At 38.7% G+C, this 18,608-nt stretch overlaps 1 protein-coding gene across 3 annotated transcripts in view; it reads right to left on the minus strand.

The window, feature by feature from the left end:
- The window catches only part of PLCB1 (phospholipase C beta 1), a 679,879-nt gene that overhangs the window by 233,680 nt on the left and 427,591 nt on the right, over positions 1-18,608 (minus strand). For all 3 annotated transcript variants that reach the window (XM_059406554.1, XM_059406556.1, XM_059406555.1), the window contains exon 4: positions 9,791-9,928. In XM_059406554.1, coding sequence (XP_059262537.1) covers positions 9,791-9,928 — 138 coding nt within the window. The remainder of the gene's footprint in view (positions 1-9,790; positions 9,929-18,608) is intronic.

Raw genomic sequence — 18,608 nt, forward strand, 5'->3', positions numbered from 1 at the left:
ATTTCTCCCCAGTAATTAAACAAGGAAGCCCAATGTTTTTAAAGCTCTTCTTCCTTCCAAAAATATTAGAATTTTTGTTTTAATTTTTTAAAAAATTTATTTCAGAGAGAGAGAGAGAATGCATGTGCCTAAGCAGGGGGAGGGCAGGCAGAGGGAGAAGCAGACTCCCCTCTGAGCAGGGAGCCCAATGCGGGACTCAATCCCAGGACCCTGGGATCACGACCTGAGCTGAAGGAAGACTCTTAACTGGCAGAGTCAAGTGTCCCTGTTTGTTTGTTTTAATCTGCCTGCCTGCTTCAAGACCATCCACAAAGACAGACAATTAGGGCTTACTCAGCTGCAAGCCTCAGAAGGCAGGGAGGTGTAGGAACGAGGGGGCAGCAGCTCATTTCTGTGTTTTGGGGTGTTTGGAAGAAAAGGGGGGGCACTGCTCTTAAGCAGTTTTCTGGCTTTCCTTTCTGGGGAGAAGTGGGTTAGCACTGAAGGCAGCCCATAGTCTGATAGCACATGCATTTCTGTGCCGAAGGGTATATATTTTCCCTTCAGTTTGGCATTCATTCCTCTATGTGGATCCCTTAAACACTGCCTGACTCTTGCTTAAGGAATGCAGAAAAGACACCCAGAAGACTGAGGGTGGGGCGCTTTCCTTCACAGTCACCAGAAGAGCGGCTGCTGGTTCTTATCTGGGTGTAAGGAGGAGATTAATGTCCAAGTTGTCTTTTCCCTCCTCTTTGTATTATGAATGCCTCTCTCTTGACTTTTGAACTTTTAAACTTTCGTACGGACATTCCATATGGGTGACATTTTCTCAATTTGAAAGTTTAAGATGCGCCTCTTTCATCTGCTCCACACTCATCCAAAATACAAATGCAGAATCTGGAACGGATCTCAGCTGCCAACAAAGGACATCCACGGCCACAAAATTCCAAGACCAACAGTACAGTGTACTGACTCAGTGAGAGCCTGGCCCTTATTTAGGGTCAGGAGGGGGAGTATCTTAGGATGACCTAGGCACGTTTTGCGGATATGAGGAGGACAGGAATAGAAGTGAATGAAGATACATAAAACACAATAATCCATTTGTAAATGGCAATCTTTTTGGCATATATATTCTGCCCCCGAGGAGGTCCTGCATAATTTTCCATTTTGCTCCAAAATACACTGCTAAAAACAATATAAGGTACCTTTTATTCTTCTTAATCATTTTTGTTTTAAGAAAATCAGACCTATACCCATGGCTCACCATGTTTTGGTCCTAGTTAAAGGGATAAATTACATTTTTTGTACAAAATACATTAGTGTCTGAAAATTCTTATCTCAATGTATATGTACACACACACACAAATATATATATATATATATATATATATATATATATATATACCTCGTGTCGCTTGGGGTAAGTTTTAAAAACAGTTTTTAAGTTTTAAAAACTGTTAATTTGGAGGAATGTCTAAGAGAATTCCCAGTTTTTGATGATTCAAGTTCTAGATCAGGAACAGCAAGCTAGTGGTGGCTGCGGCAGTTCCGTTCCCTGGTTTCTCTTTCTCTTCTCTTTTCCAATTTTATTTTGTAGACATGATTTCTTTTTTTCTTAAAAAAAAAAAAAAAAAAAAAGCCCTCCCCCCAGCACCTTCTCTCATTCTCTTCACCTGAAAGGCCTCAACTATTTGACTGTTCAAAGCCATCTCAGTAACTGGTGGGTAGGGGAGGGTGATAGGGACCATGAATCCATGAGCAGGAACAAGGTTGAGTTTGGGAAAGATGAACAGGATGGGAGCCATTGTAGTTACTGCCTTCCCTTTCTGCTACTGAAAACCTTGGCAAACCCTAGAGAGAGATCTGTTCTGGGAAGAGAGGGCTTGGAGCCCTCTCCAAGGGGTTTCAATTTCTTCACTTCGAAAAAAAGAGATCGGAATACATGATTCCAAGTCCCCATGGCTTGAAAGTTTTTTTTTTTTTTTTTCCTTAAGATTTTATTTATTTATTTGACAGAGAGAAATCACAAGTAGACGGAGAGGCAGGCAGAGAGAGAGAGAGGGAAGCAGGCTCCCCGCTGAGGAGAGAGCCCGATGCGGGACTCGATCCCAGGACCCTGAGATCATGACCAGAGCTGAAGGCAGCAGCTTAACCCACTGAGCCACCCAGGTGCCCCGGCTTGAAAGTTTTTATGATCTATCATCAAAGTTGTTTTCAAGGGCTCCAAATCTTCTCCCGTTTCTCTCTTCCTCTTTCTTTTCTTTTTTTCCTCAAATACTCATGTACTGAGCAAGTACTATATACACTAAGCTAGATCCTGGGAACACAGAAATGATGAAGCTATTGTTTCTGACTTTAAGAAGCTCCGAAATTAAAGGTAGGGTGTCAGATACAAAATTACAGTGTGATAAATGACACAGAAAATATGCATGGGGTTCTCCAAAGAGCGGAAAAGGAAACTCCATTATTCATGCATGGAAATCATGGGAGGGAGGGAGAGATGGATGAGTTGTATTTAAGCTGAGTCCCTAAGGAGGCTTGGAAGTTCTCCTGGTGGACAAAATGGAAAAGTGATATACCATACAATATACAATTCTGAAGGTACCAAAATTAAAATGGTAAAGGCAGAAAGAATCACAGGTAGTTAGGAGCTATGGGAGCAGACTGGTATGAGGGGTCCAAGCGGTGCGTTGTCAGCACCTGAGAGCAAGGGCTATGTTTGTATGGTCACTAACCAATCCCCAGTGTCCCCTGAGGTGGTCACTACCACATACGAAGCCTTCAGTGAATCTTTGTTCACTAAATGAATGAGTGAAATACACAGAAAACTTCATTTTTTAGGTAATAAGCAATGAAGAAGATTTCAAGCATGATCAGGTTTGAGTGTTTTTTTCCTTCTTTCTTTCTTTTTTAGAATTTCAATTTATTTATTTTTTTAAGATGATTTTTATACAGATGGTCCCATATAGTTGAAGAGCAAAGGGAGACTTCTAAGAAAGTAGGTAGAAGGTGCCTATAAGTGAGACCTGTCAAGAATTTGAGCAACATAAGCAGGGGGAAAAGGGATAAGGAAAGAGAGGTGAGAGCTAGTTGGGAAATTCAGAGAGCCTTCAAGTATTTGAATGGTGAGCAAGCAAGCATGGAAAAATTCCAAGGAATCCCAGGCCATACCCTCAAAATGAACTATGTTTTCTATGACATTCATAGCTACAGACACGGCAGAGGTTCCCTGAAAAAATCTAAAATGAGAGTCATTCAAGGCTGATGTTCATTTTATAGAGCATATCTTTGGAAAGCTCATTATTTTATGATGTCAAAATGTAATAAATTAACATACAGACATCCATTATTAAACATTATTTTTGCAAGTGTGAATTTACTGTTTAAAATACCAATTGGCTCAAACAGTTTGGTAAAGCGCCATTATCTATCAAAGTTGAACATATGAAGATCTATGATCAGCAACACTTATCTCACAGAAAGGCATATGTTTACAGCAACACTATCTATAATAGTCTTGAAGTGGAAATTGCCTGATTGTTCATCAACCATAAAAGAGATATATAAATTATGGTATACTCTTTAGCAAAGAGAATGAAATAAACTGTAACCACATGTAAAAATAAAGAAGGGTTTCCTAAATATAATGTTGAATACTACTACTAATAATGTTGTTGGGCCAGAAAGAAAACATGTTTCCTGATTCTATTTACAGAAATTATAAAAACAGGTAAAACGAATCTATAGAAGTGGAGGTCAAAATAGGTGGGTGTTAGGGGCGCCTGGGTGGCCCAATCCATGAAATGTCTGCCTTTGGCTCAGGTCATGATCTCAGGGTCCTGGGATCCAGTCCCATGTAGGGCTCCCTGCTCAGCAGGGTGTCTTCTTCTCCCTCTCTTTCTCCCCTCTCCCATTCATACACACACACACACACACACACACACACACACACACACATTCTCTCTCTCTCTAATAAAAGAAAAATTAGGGGTGTGTTAGTAGGGTAGGGTAGACTCTGGAGTATTGGTGATGTCCTATTTCTTGATCTGGGTTTTATTTACATGGGTGGGTTGTCTTCTCAAATATCTAACAAATTGTATAGTCAAAATTGGTGCTTTTCAATAAAAAATTAAAAAAAAAATCTCACCAAATTCCTGTTAAATTTCATGCTTTCCTATTTAGAAATGCTTCAGAGAATTTAGTGTTTAAAGAATTAAGGATGGAAAGCAATGGCATCTGGCAAACCTTGTGCCGAGAAATGAAGGCAAAATCTCCCCTGCACAACTCTGACAACGCGCATCTCATTCTTAACCCACTGGATCTTTGCTGTTTCAGCTCAGTGCACCTTAACATGCTGAAGCAACACCTGGGTTGAAATCTGCCAAAGTAGGCAGTGGTTCAAAAATACGCCCACCTACGGGGCCGATCAGAGTATCAAACTCCTTAGGACTGAATATTAGAGCCTGAGATCACCAATCCTTTTTCTTAGGGTGATGGGGTATGCCGCTAAGATACGGCCTTGAACAAAGATTGGAGATAGGAGTTGGGGAGTTTGAGGGAGGGCATGAGCTTCCAGGGACCCAGCCATGGAAAAGAAGAATCTAGAGGGAAGATATGCTGCGTTTGCCTCCTGGGAATCCTCTTTGCTAACTCGAGACAGATTTCCTTCCTTGCTGAGATTCTCTCAGTGAAGACTGATCTCCCAATAGTTGCACACTGAACCCCTGAGATCTAAAAGTGAACCCCAACACATGGCAACCCCGTGAACCTCAGCCCCGTCTCAGAGCAATCTGCTTTATGGCGTGACTGCAATGCTGTTCAGACTGCGTGACTACAGCAGGTGGTGTGCACTATAAGGAGTCTCTTTCTGAGTAGCGCCACACCTCAAAGAAAAGCAGAATATTCAAAAGACGCTCTAGTGTTGGGCAGGTAGAAGACAATTGTTTTTTTCTTCAAGCTTCTTGACCAATGGAAGAATTTGCATTGATCTCATAAATTGGCTGATATGCTCAAAACATTATTTTGGAGGTTGATGTGAATGATCTGTCTTTCACAGTCCCTGTTAATCTTATAGCCAGATCTTCAAAGAAATGCACCAAGTAGTGCAGAGAAAGGCTTGAAGGTTCGCATCACCTTTACGCTCAGCTGCTGACTTCTGTGTCCTTTGTCATGGAGAAAGTAAAGGCGAACAGAAAATGTCTTCAGCTTTCTCCACCGCATGTACCACATGTACCCATTATTAGCATCTCTATCAATATGTTCCACTCTTTCTTCTCTTGTTGATGGACTGTTCTTGCTTTTGTCTGAGATTAGCCCTTCTATCTCTGAACTAGGACTAGGTCAACACACTTTTTAAATAAAGGACCTGACAGTGAATAACTATTCATCTCTGTCTAGAGAAAGCAGCCATAGACACAATGTGTTCCCATAAAAGTATAAAAACAGGTGGTAGACCAGAAGTGGCCCCCAGACTGTAGTTTACTGAGCTCTGCACTAGATCCTACTGCTTCTCCTACTCAAAGACTTGCTCTAGCAAGTCTTCTTTCCTGCAGTAACACATTGTTTCCCTCTATGGGACCATTCCTATTAGCATACATGTATACTGTTGCTTCTCACTTCTTAAAAACCATTTCTGGACATTGCTTCCCATTTCACTTTCTTATCAAAACTTCCCCAAAAAAAAGCATTTTTTTTTTTTTTGGCTTCTTTTTTTCTCCCTTGTCAACATTCCCCAGAGCCCATTCCAATAGGCTTTGATGCCACCACTCCACTGAAGCTACTCTGATCAAAGTCACTAGCGACCTCTATGTCACTCAGTACAAGGGTCCATTCTTGTTCTTCATCTTGAGCAGCATTTGACCCTACTGTTGATCACTTTATTCTCCCTAAAATGTTCCCTTCACCCGCCTTCCAATGACACACACTTCCTCAATACCTCCTCCTCACTGGCCTCCTTTTCTGATTCTTTCTTATCTCAATCTCTTTATGTTGGCGTATCAATGACTCAGGTCTTGGACATCTTCTCTATCTGCAGTCACTTCCTGGCTGATCTCATCCAGCCTCATTAAATATTATCTATGACCTGATGACTTCCAAATTAATGTATTATATTTGGCACTCATCTCCAGGCTCGTATATCCAACTCAACATATCCAGTTGGGTGTCTAATAATGATCTCAATCTGAACATAATCAAAACTGAACCCTTAACTGTATACCCACAAATGTGCTCTACTTAAAATTTCCCCTATGATGTAAGTGATATTTCCATCCTGCCTGTCTCTTGGGCCAAAACTCTAACTTCATCCTTGATTCTTCTTTTTTTCTTGCATGCAACATATGATTCATAAACCTCTGCTCTTGGGGCGCCTGGGTGGCTCAGTGGGTTAAAGCCTCTGCCTTCAGCTCAGGTCATGATCTCAGGGTCCTGGGATCGAACCCCGCATCGGGGTCTCTGCTCAGCAGGGAGCCTGCTTCCTGCTCTCTCTCTGTCTGCCTCTCTGCCTGTGATCTCTGTCTGTCAAATAAATAAATAAAATCTTTAAAAAAAAAAAAAAAAAACCTCTGCTCTTGATTCTTCCTCCCTCCCTCTCTCTCTCTCTCTCCATATAATACACACACACATACACATACAGAGACTCCTTCTCATTTCCTATGCAGCCCCACCTTGGTCCAAGTTACTAACAACTCACTTCAAATATTTTGGTAGTTTCACTGGTCTCCCAGCTTCCATAATATTGCCTCTCCCCAGGCAGTCCATTATTGACTAAAGGGTTAAGTCAGTGCTTAAAACCCTCAGTGGCTTCCATCTTCCTCACAATAAGAGCAAAAGTCCTTCAGAAGCCCATATCACAACACAGGGAATCAACTTCTGCTGCCTTGGCTAGTTTCCATTGTTGATATCTTTGCCACAAGTCATGTAGCCATGAGTAGAGAATTATTGGAAGTTAACGGTAGAAAAGTGAAAGGAAGGATGGTGTTATTCACCTCCTCCCCAGAGTTCCCAGGAGAAATTAGGGCATCCCATGGAGATGGACTGAAGTTCAGGAGTTCCGGGGGATAGTGCATGTGTCCATGGGTCCCTAGGGGAGCAGAGGATGCCTGGAGAAGTATGTGACTCAGAAGGCAAAGGTGAAATCAGCTGTTTTCTTGGCACATTAAAGGGAGTGCCCCTTTAGGAAGCAAAGAAAGAAAATTCTTTAGGTATAGAGTGGTTGGAAAGCCAAGTTCCATAATAAAAAGTATGATTATTGTATAATTGCAAGAGATACCATATTTTTAGTCCAACTACAGAAAGAAAAATTGAAAGACAGTGTTCTCCTCTATCAAACTTTTAAAAAGTCACTTGTCTTAAAGAATAAATAAAAAGTTCAAATTTAAGTGATTTATGTAAGAAAGGAAGCATGCAAATCTGGCATAATATATTTAGGAAAATTCAAGTTCTAGTTCTGATTGATTTTTTAAATTGATCCAACGGATTTCTCAGAAATCTATGATATTGCTATAATGGAACAACTTCCTTCAGATTTTTCACCTTCTCTGTATACCCCATAAAGAAATAACCCCCTTCTCCCACGCCTTGTGCCCTCTCCTCCTGCTTTATTCTTCCACACAGATCTCCATCTGACCTACAATATATTTCCTTCATAGTGGTGATTTATCTGTTTATTTCTCCCAGGATGCTGGCTCTCAGCATTCTAGAATGCTGAATCCCTAACACTGGAACTGTGGTTGGCATAGAGAAGGCAACTAACAAATATGTGTTGAATGAATAAATGAGCCAGAATCCCTTTGTAAATAATTTCTTCTGGAGACATTCGAGTTTCAAAGCAGCTCAGGTTTCTGTCAGGCATTCTACATAATGAGAGAGGCTGTCTCCTTTGGTGTTGGCACTACACAAAGCATCATGTACATTGGCCCCAGAGATTAAATAAAAGGTGTGATGTTATAAGACAATACTGACAATTAAAAGGAAGAAAAGTAAGTTTTCAGAGTAAAATGGTGTTTGCAAATCTTAACCTTCTGGCTGAGCAGTTTCAGTTGGGGAAAAAAATACCCTACTGGGAAGGCAGGAAAGGCAAAACATATTCTGTAGCTTCATTAATTATACCAGAAACATCAAGTTGCTCCTGGGACGATGTCTACAGATGCAGTCCTGACAGGGAATATTACATGGCTCAGGCATCAATATCCTTAAAGAAAATTAGTGGGTAGGAGTAGACGGAGAGGAGGAAATTGAATATGTTTTAAACATAATTGCACAAAGTTTAATGCAGTATAAGATATGTAGATTGGCTTATAATATAAAATCTATATTCACTCTTAGAAAAAGCCTCCCTGAATTCAAGTCACTGTCATTTACTGAATGTTTTTGAGAGTTAAAGAATCTCCTGAATTGGTGATTTTTAAAACTGGATATGGCTACATTTGGGGAAAGATATTTTATAAAAGATATTTTACAAATCATTACTATTTATTTATCCATGTTCATCCATCCATCCATCCATCCATATACTGAGAAATGAAGTATGTAAACTCACAGATTACCAATAATATTCAGGAATGAGAACTCTTGCTAGGTAAGTATAACGCTGCCACACTGAATGTTTCATAAAACTGAAGTCTCTCGAAACATCTGAGATATCCTCTAGAAGCAAATGGATGACTTGGTTCTCAAAAAGGGAAAATAGAGTAAGTCTGTAACACAGGCTTGGAAAGTAGTTTCTAAAGACCTCACACTGTTAAAACTGGTTGGCATTTCATTCATTCCTTTGTAAGAAGTAAGACTGATATCATGTAAACGTTGGAAATAAGTCTCTGCCATAATCACTAAAAAATTAGAGGTCAGGTCATTATTTCTAGTGTAGCTCAGAGAACTGTCAGACCACTGAGGGTTAAAAATTTATAGATCATAATGATGATTGGCTTGGCCCTATAGCTGTGATCCTTGACAGGAGAAGTTCTATAAGGGCACAGATATGACATATGACTTAAAAGTATTCTTTGATTCATATTCTTAACTCTTGAAGGGAAGGTATGAAGGGTAAGGATCATCATTTCTATCCTGTGAACTGTAAACGTGAAAAAAGAGACCCCTTCTTTTGATATGTTCATTTCAGTGCTCTGATTTTCATGGCAATTGGACTATTTCAGAGAAAGTCTCAAAGTGGAGTTGATGGCTTCTGGTTTGATAGATCTTGCTCTATTCTAGTTATTTCTACATGTATCTGAAAGGCCTGCTATGACAGTTAATTAGCAAGTGCTTAATGGAGATGCTCCATCTAATTTATTATTCTAGTTCATAACTGAATAAGTGTTCTTTATTGTCATTATTTGAAATTTTTGTTTCAAAATTGTTTCATTTCTTCTCATATTCTTTGAGCAGCTACCATGTGCATGGTGGTAGGCTAGGGGGTATGTAGGTTAAAGGAAATTAATAAGGTGCTAAGAATATCTGCTCTCAAGGAGATGGTTGAAGAGGAGATGGAGTCAGAAATGTTTGGGATGAGGTTAAGAGAGACAGTGTAGGGACAAGGTGTTTAAGTGAAGTAAAAAGTGGTGTCACCTATATTTTCTTCTGCAAAGAAATTATATCAAATGCCTGATGCCTAATGAAAAATCCCCATAACTCTTAGTAGGGGCCATCATTTGGAAGGTTTGAATTACACTTCTACTTGGCAGCTGGATTATTTTTAGATGTAATTTTAACACATGTTAAATATGAAAACAACTCAATCTCTTGCAGAGATCAATACAATATCACAAAGTTTCAGAGTGAGATGACAAAGGCCAGAAGTTTCTATCCACCATACCTTGGCTACTTCTTCTTGGAAAGCCACGAGATTCAAATGGGAGATGTTAACCAAGTCAGGCCCATACACCACGGTTATCATACGATGCTCCAGGCGCCCGATGTTCCCCACATCCAAAAGTTCACGTAACTTGGGGTCCTGGATAATAAACATTGAAAAAAGTTAATCTATAACTAGAGATTCCAATACAATAGCATAGTTTCAAAGTATTAGACTTAGAATGCCTTCAAAACAAAATTGACTTTTATTCTTACTAAAAAACAGTATGATTGAAGTCCCAAACCCCATCATGGCCCAGAGAGGTCAAGCAACTTGCTGAAAGGTTGTGGAGAGAGAATTTCTTACTCAAGATTTATGGTTCTCATGGCATGATGTGAAATGAATGAGACAGAGAAAGACAAATATTGCAGGTAGAATAAAAAAAAAGCTGAACTCAGAGAAACAAGAGAGTAGAGTGGTGGATACCAGGGGCAGAGAGTGTGGGGAAAATGAAGAGATTTTGTTCAAAGACTACACACTTCCAGATACAAGATGAATATGTTGTAAGGACTTAATGTACAGCATGGGAATTAGGGTTAATAATATTGTATTAGATACTAGAAAGATGCTAACAGTGTAGATCTTAAGTGTTCTCACCACAAAAAAGAAACGGTATTATATGATGTGAGGGGGGTGTTGGCTAATGCAATATGTGTGTGCAACAAATCATCACATTGTACACATTAAGCTTACACAATGTTATATGGTAATTATACCTCAATAAACCTGGAAAAAAATAAGAATTATGGTCCTTAGTCAATTAGTCTTAGTCTTTCTGTCATACATCATTTAGTAGCTTATTTTTATGTGCCATAATTCTCCCTTTATTCCCTCCAATCATCCCACAAGTCACATATTGAAATACACAGTCTCATCTCTGTCCTCAATTCATGACACATTAAGATGAAGAAGGTGATTCTTGTAGAAATAGAACATGGTGATGCTATCCAGAGCTGAGGCAGAAACATGGCTGGGAGTCATAGCTTGAACCTTCTCCAACACGGATTTCCATTGTAAAGAAATAGGCTGATAGACTGGGCAAAATGGCGGCACCTGTCATCAATATGTTCATTTCAATTCCATCCTCAGAACATACTGGGATTTGGACAGAGAGAACTTCTGCAGTCTTTTCAGAGCAAGTTCCCTTTTTCAGGATACCGTAAGTGAGGATCCCTTGGATATCTAGATCTGCTGGAAAATGGAGGCTTCCAAACCTCCCGAATTAAAAGTAAGACCTAAAATAGGACTCATTCACCTTGGCTGATTTCATTTTCCTCTCATAGGAAATGAGAGGTCAATGCAGAAAATCAACATCAAATCAATCACTTGGCAAATCTGCAGCCAGCTTATGAGCAAGGAATAAATTTCTATTCTTATTTATTTAGCTAAATGCTGGGCCAACAGGACCTGGTTAATTTTAATCTCCTTTTTAAGGTTTTTATTTATAGCATCCTTACAAAGAAAAAATGGACTTAAAAAAAGAAGAAGAAGAAGAAGAACAAAGAAAAGAAACAAAACCTTTCCAGCTAAATTATTTCACTCAGTACCATTAATCCTCTCTTAGTTAATAAAACTTTCTCCCCTGTTAGACTATGTAAAGAGGAACATTTTCAGGTAAGTTATGAAGAGAGAAAAATCCATCTCAAAGGTGTGCCGACTATAACTGAAGCTTCAACTACGCTAACAGGTTGGGAACTTATCAAGTACATCAGCACGTCTAGAAAGACCAAATGCTATCACAAGAACATCAATTTGCATGACCTAGAAAAGGAGAGGAATAGAGGAAAAATTTTATTAAGTAAACAATAACAAAAAAGGGAAAATTTCAGCATTCTAGTGTTAATAAAAGAGTAGAGGAAAAGGTTCAGGAAGAATGGACTTTTAATGAAGGCTAATAAAGAATGATTCTAGCTGTTCTGTAATGTGGTTAAGTGCATCCTGATTTTTAAATTTTTAATTTATTTTTAAATGCAAGTATAATTAACATACAGTATTATATTAGTTTCAGGTGTACAATATAATGATGAAATAGTTCTGTACATTTCTTAGTGTTCATCGTTATAATTGTACTTAATCCCCTTCACTCATTTCCCTCATCCCCCTACTCACCTTCCTGCTGGCTACCACCAGCTTGTTCTCTGTATTTCAGAGTCTGGTTTTGTTTGTTTGTTTATTTGTCACTTTTTTTTTGCTTTGTTAATTTGAATCATAATTTTTGAACACATTTGAAGCAAAAGTTAGAAAAGAAAATGATCAGTATTTCAAATTTTTTTTTGTATACTTGGAAGAGAAAGGTAATTATCAGAAACCATCTGAAACTTAAGATTATAAATCACAAGTTTTGTACCAATAATCACAGAGTCTACCTGTGATATTGTGATTTGTAAGAAAAATATATTTTGGTCATTCAAGATGACCAAAATATATTTTTCGTATGTATTTGGTCTTCATCTGAGGTTCCTGGCTCACAGTCCCTAAAACCAGACCATTTTCTGATCAGTCTGTATTACTTTACTAATTCTCATGTCCTTTTTTTTTCTTAAAGATTTTATTTATTTATTTGACAGACAGAGATCACAAGCAGGCAGAGAGGCAGGCAGAGAAAGAGAGGAAGAGAAGCAGGCCTCTTACTGAGCAGAGCCCGATGTGGGGCTCGATCCTAGGACCCCACCTGGGATCATGACCTGAGCCGAAGGCAGAGGCTTTAACCCACTGAGCCATCCAGGTGCCCCCTCATGTCTTTTTAAAACACTTTTGTACACTAATTACATAGTGATTAATTTAAGACTGCAATGTCTCAGAACTGCATGGACGAGGCGTGGGGGTCAGGGGGTTCTCATGAGTTGTCCTTGAGCTATAGGAATGCAAGGCAAGTAGAGAGAACCTAGAGAAGGTGCCAGAATAGAAAATAATTCTGGGCCTGCTTGGGTATATTAGTCAGTTAAGCATCTGTCTTCTAAACTTCTGTCTTCAGCTAAGGCCATGATCCCAGGGTCCTGCGATTTAGCCCCACATCAGGCTCCCTACTCAGCAGGGATTCTACCCTCTCCCTCATGCTCTCTCTTTCAAATATATATATATATATATATTTGAAATATATATATATTTAAATATATATATATATTTAAAGAAAATAATTCTGGAAAAAGACAATATGGCTAGGTATGGTCAACAGGATTTTTTTTTTTTAAGATTTTATTTATTTATTTGACAGATGAAGATCACAAGTAGTCAGAGAGGTAGGCAGGGGGCGGGGGGAAGCAGACTCCCCGCTGAGCAGAGAGCCCGATGCGGGACTTGATCCCAAGACCTTAAGATCATGACCTGAGCTGAAGACAGAGGCTTTAACCCACTGAGCCACCCAGGCACCCTCAACAGAAATTTCTAAGATGATCAGATCTTTGCAACAGCTCTGTAAACGTTTTCCCACTAATGGCTGTTTATATATAATTGTAAAAACAGTGGATTTTTATGTAATTAGAACTGTGGAATGCAGTATTTGGAGGTAATGTCAGGGATTGGGGGGATAAGGCAGACTAGCAAAATGTTGGTGCTGATGATTGAATCTGAGGAACAGGTATCTGAGAAACCATTCTGTAAATCTCTCTATATCTGAGATGGTTGTACAATAAATAATAAAAAGGAATATTGAGCATGAGCATCAGGCACAATAATATTTTAGAAATAATTTTTCAATAGAAACCACAATATTTTAAAATTATGTAATTCTGGAAATAAATAGAGATATTGTTCAAAGCATATAATAAATAATTTCCTTACTAATGTCCTTTTTTGATAATTGATTATACAAATTTTTATTCTTACCATTAATCATTTTACTTGTCTTTACAACTACATCTTTTCTTTATATTTCATTTTTTTTTTAATCAACATCAAACTTAGGTTATGTTAGCATTCTCTCCCTTAAGAAACGACTTTACTTTTCTTTTTACCTATACTCTGAGTTTTCTCATTTTGAACTCAATATCCCAAGGTGACAGGGTGGCTTCAAACCTTGGTCTCATTATTGAACATGTTGATATATGAAGGGTATAGTGAAAGAGATATTTGTCCTTTAAAGTAACAAAAGTTGCCCTGAGCTGTTTTTAGCAGAGGAGACCTTCAGAGAATAGGTAAAGAGGGAATTATCTGGAAGGATAAAAAACAGAGGCACAAAAGTGTTTGGAGGACCTTATAGATAGAAGGAATTTAATGGAAACATCGGAAAAAAATCGTTGTTTCTGGGGTACATCAGTCTCAGGTCTGGAGATATGAGTGGCTGCATTTCAAAAAGAAAGAAGAAAATTAAAATCATAACAATAACAAAAGCCTACAGACAATTTGCATGAAAATCACCGCCTCCTAAAAATCTATTCTACAGAGGACTTTATGTCTAGACTTTCTTTCTTTTTATTCTTCTCTATTTCTTTCTTTCTTCCTTCCTTTCTTCCAGAGAGAGGGAGGGGCACAGAGAGAGAGAGACAGAGAGAGAGCACGCGTGCGCGCACACACGCGCATGAGCAGGGGAGAATCCCAAACTGGGCTCAATCTCAGGCCCTGAGATCATGACCAGAGTCAGATCCTCAACTGACTGAGCCACCCAGGTGCCCTGTCTGAGATTTTCTTATTGATTGAAGCTCCTGACCAGTTTTCAGAGAGGTGTTTACCTACTTGGGTTACTGCCGAACTCAAACCCATTTCATGGTTGCTGCTGTTGATATATATTCCTTGAAAATTTTAAAAAGGTTTTATTTATTTATTTGACAGAAAAAGAGAGAGAGAGAGCACAACTAGGGGAAACAGCAGGCAGAGGGAGAAGCAGGGAGCCTGAAGATGGGCTTGATCTCAGGACCCTGGGATCATAACCTGAGACAAAGGCAGACACTTCACGACTGAGTCCCAGCCTCCCCCCTTGAAATTTTTATGAAGAAAACAAGCTATCTCTACAATTCTGTAAAAATATTCAATTTCTCTGTTGAAGAGCAGTAAAGAATATAGCTCAGAAAAAAAATAAGAGGAGAGATGAACTCGGAATTTCGTATTTTCACTAAACTGTCACTCAAGGCCTACTTTCTCCAGAGAATATCCTAGATATGTCTCCACGGTGAGAATTAACCAGACCAGCCATGAATTTTGGCAGCTATAATTTAACTGTACTGTGCAAGTTAAGTTCTAGAACACTTCCATTCCCCTAAGAGTTACAAAATGGAGACATACTGAATAAACTCACTTTCATTCAATCATCAGGATTCATGATTAAATTACTTCATGTCTGTTGCAAAGAAAGTTGTTTAAGTTACGAATGCTCATTTCTAGGTAATAACTCACTGAAGAAATTAAATTTCATTTCATTTTTTACACCAGAAAATTGTTTACATTTTAAAATAATAATTAAATATAAAATAATTAAAATAAAAAAATTTTACATTTCATTTTTTACACCAGAAAAATTTTGGTGTAGAAAATAAACCAGGGCGCCTAGGTGGCTCAGTGGGTTAAGCCTCTGCCTTCGGCTCAGGGCATGATTCCAGGGTCTTGGGATCGAGCCCCACATTGGGTTCCCAGATCAGCGGGGAGACTGCTTCCCTCTCTCTCTCTCTTTGCCTTCCTCTCTGTCTACTTGTGATCTCTCTCTCTCTGTCAAATGAATGCATAAAATTAAAAAAAAAAAAAAAGGAAAGAAAAGAAACCTTACTCATTCTCATGAAATATACATTTAGTGGATTTTAGGTTTATGGAACAATTTGTATATTAGGTTAATTTTATTCTCAGCATTTAATGCAATATTTTCAACCTGAATTATAGTTATATGGATGTAACTTTATCTTTCATATAATAAACAGTGAGAAATAACGTGACACATAACTTGTATGGCTAAACTTTTTAGATATAAAGCTACCTTTTCTTTGAAGACAGACCAAACACTTTTTATGCTTTATTCATATTTTGTTGTAAAGGAAAGATATTAACTTATATCCAGGATGTTTCCCCACGAAGCTCTTGAATTTAATATTTGCTTCTCAAAAAATAAGGAAAAAAGATAGATTAACAAATTCCCTTGGAATCAATACTTATTTTTGCACTTTTCATTTTCAAAGTTTTTCTCTCCTAGATATTTGAAAATGACATGTCTGATAAAGGGTTAGTATCTAAAATAGAAAAAGAACTTACAAAACTCAACATTCCACAAATGAAATGGACAGAAGATATGAACAGATATTTTTCCAAAGAAGACACACAGATAGCCAATGGACACGTGAAGAGATGCTTAATATCACTCATTATCACAGAAATGCAAATCAATACTAAAAAATTTTAGTTTTTAGAGGTATATCTATATACCTCTAAAACTATATATTTTAGTTTTTAGAGGTATATCACCTCCTACCTGTCAGAATGACTAAAATTAACAACATAAGAAACAACTGGTGTTGGCAAAGATGAGGAGAAAAGGGAACATCTTTACATTGCTGGTGGGAATGCAAACTAGTACAGGCACTTTGGAAAACAGTATGGAAGTTCCTCAAAAAGTTAAAAGTAAAACTACTCTATGATCTAGCAATCACACTACTAGGTATTTCCCTAAGAAATTAAAAAAATACTAATTCAAAGGGATACATGCACCCTAATGTTTACAGCAGGATTGTTTACAATCGTCAAATTATGGAAACACCCCAAACGACTATCAATTGATGAATGGATAAAGATGTGGTATAAACATACCTAATGGAATATTACTTAACCATAAAAAGAATGAAATCTTGACATTCACAATGGCATGAACAGAGCTAGAGAGTATAATGCTAAATGAAATAAGTCAGTTAGAAAATGACAAATGCCATATAATTTCCAATCATACGTAGGGTTTAAGAAACAAAACAAATGTTCAAAGGAGGGAAAAAGGAGAGAGGCAAACCAAGAAGTGATTCTGGAGAACAAAATGATGGTTACCAGAGGGGAGGTGAGGGCCAAATGGGTTGAACAGGTGATTAAGGACAGCACTTGGCATGACGAGCCTTGGGGGATGTGCTGAATCACTATATTACACACCTGAAACTAATATTACACTGCATGTTAACTAAGTGAAATTTAAATAAAAACTTAAAAAAATAAAACAAAAGTTTCTCTCCCCTTTTAATGAATGTGATGAGGAGTGCCATTCTCTTCAGGATGTACTAGTAGCTTAGGCAGCTGACACAGCCAGCAAGCCTTGTTAGATAAAACACTATCCTCTTGCATGGACCACAACTCTGAAATATGGTGCCGTGAACATTCTCTTATGCAGAAAAGAAGACTTGGAGGATGTTACTTAGGCATTTTCTCTTGTAAGTGTAAGATGAGGGAGGCTTGAATATTTTTCAGCTTTTCCTTTAGATGGAGGGAGCAAGGGGAAAACACACTGACTATGACAAAGAAAGTGACCATGGGCAAATACTAGAAAGAAAACAACAGATTGAGAACTGTCCTTCAGATTTCACAGTGGTATTGTCGTAGGATCACTTATGTTTGTTTTGGAGAGCGTGGTGATGAATGTGTAAAGAGAGCCTCCACTCCACTCATGGGGAGGCTCAGTGTACAAATAAATCGACTGCTGGAAAAAAGAAAATAGAATTGGCCTGCCTATGGATGGCCACCCAAAATAAAGTAGTTCGAAGATGCCAGCCATGAATTGATTGAGGTAAAATTAATGTGCTTTTCAAGTCTAAAACTAAAGAGAGAGAGAGAGAGAGAGAGAAAGTTTGGAAAAAAAATAAAGGTAACCATCCCCCCAAAGAGTCCCTTGAATATGGACATAACCATGTGGCTGAAAGTTTGGTTATCCTTGGGGATGGCCACAGAGACAAGATAAAATTCAAGGAGAATGTCCAAATAGCATTCTAGTGATCAAAAATTCAAGGGTTTGATGTTTTTCTCCTCTCCATAAAAAAAGCTCCGAGTGTGGTTTCATGTATTTTCAGAAGCTAGAAAGAAAAGAAAGAGAAAGAGGATGTTGGAGGCAGTCAGGGGGCTGGCACTCAGAAGTAGCAGAAAAAGGGAATTAAACTAAAGTGCCCGGGCGCCTGGGAAAAAGTGAGTTAGTCCCAGAATGTGGAGATGTTCAAGGGACATTTGCCAGAGTGGGACAAACACTGTCTGTTTCAAGAAGTTGTATTACTGAGCCGGATTGCAATACACCTGCTTGGCTAATAGGATGTTTGTCTCGATGTTCCAGAAGCCGACTTGAGTGAACAATCTGGACCAGGTAAATTAATCTGGAGGTGGTAACAGGAAGGGCAATGAGGGAGTAGGAAAGTGAGATAGGAGGAGAGAAAGCCAATAAACAGTGTGTTAATGGGAAGTTTACCACTTTGAGCACCTGAGGCTCAATCCATCCAGGGCAACTCCAAGAGACAGTGAAGAACACACCTGAGAATGTTCTCCAAGGAGCCTGGAAACTAGAATATTGATCTGTTAAATCCCATCTATCATTGATGAAGAGTGTCTCCTGGGGTGCTAACTCCCTTGTATTATGGCCAGAAAGCTTTCTCAGGACTAAATGGGAATCCTGCTGGGGGGGTGGGAAACCTCTGGGGGCGGAAACCACCTCAGTGCCATGATGATGTGTTACTCTGTTGAAGTAGTGATTGGATGAAATAAGAAAATTTCATCCTGGAGCACCTGGGTGACTCACTGGGTTAAGCCTCTGCCTTCCTCTCAGGTCATGATCTCAGGGTCCTGGGATTAAGCCCCATATCTGGATCTCTGCTCAGTGGGGAGCCTGCTTCCCCCCCCCCCCCCC

The sequence above is a fragment of the Mustela nigripes genome, chromosome 7 (assembly GCF_022355385.1).
Source record: "Mustela nigripes isolate SB6536 chromosome 7, MUSNIG.SB6536, whole genome shotgun sequence".
NCBI lineage: Eukaryota > Metazoa > Chordata > Mammalia > Carnivora > Mustelidae > Mustela > Mustela nigripes.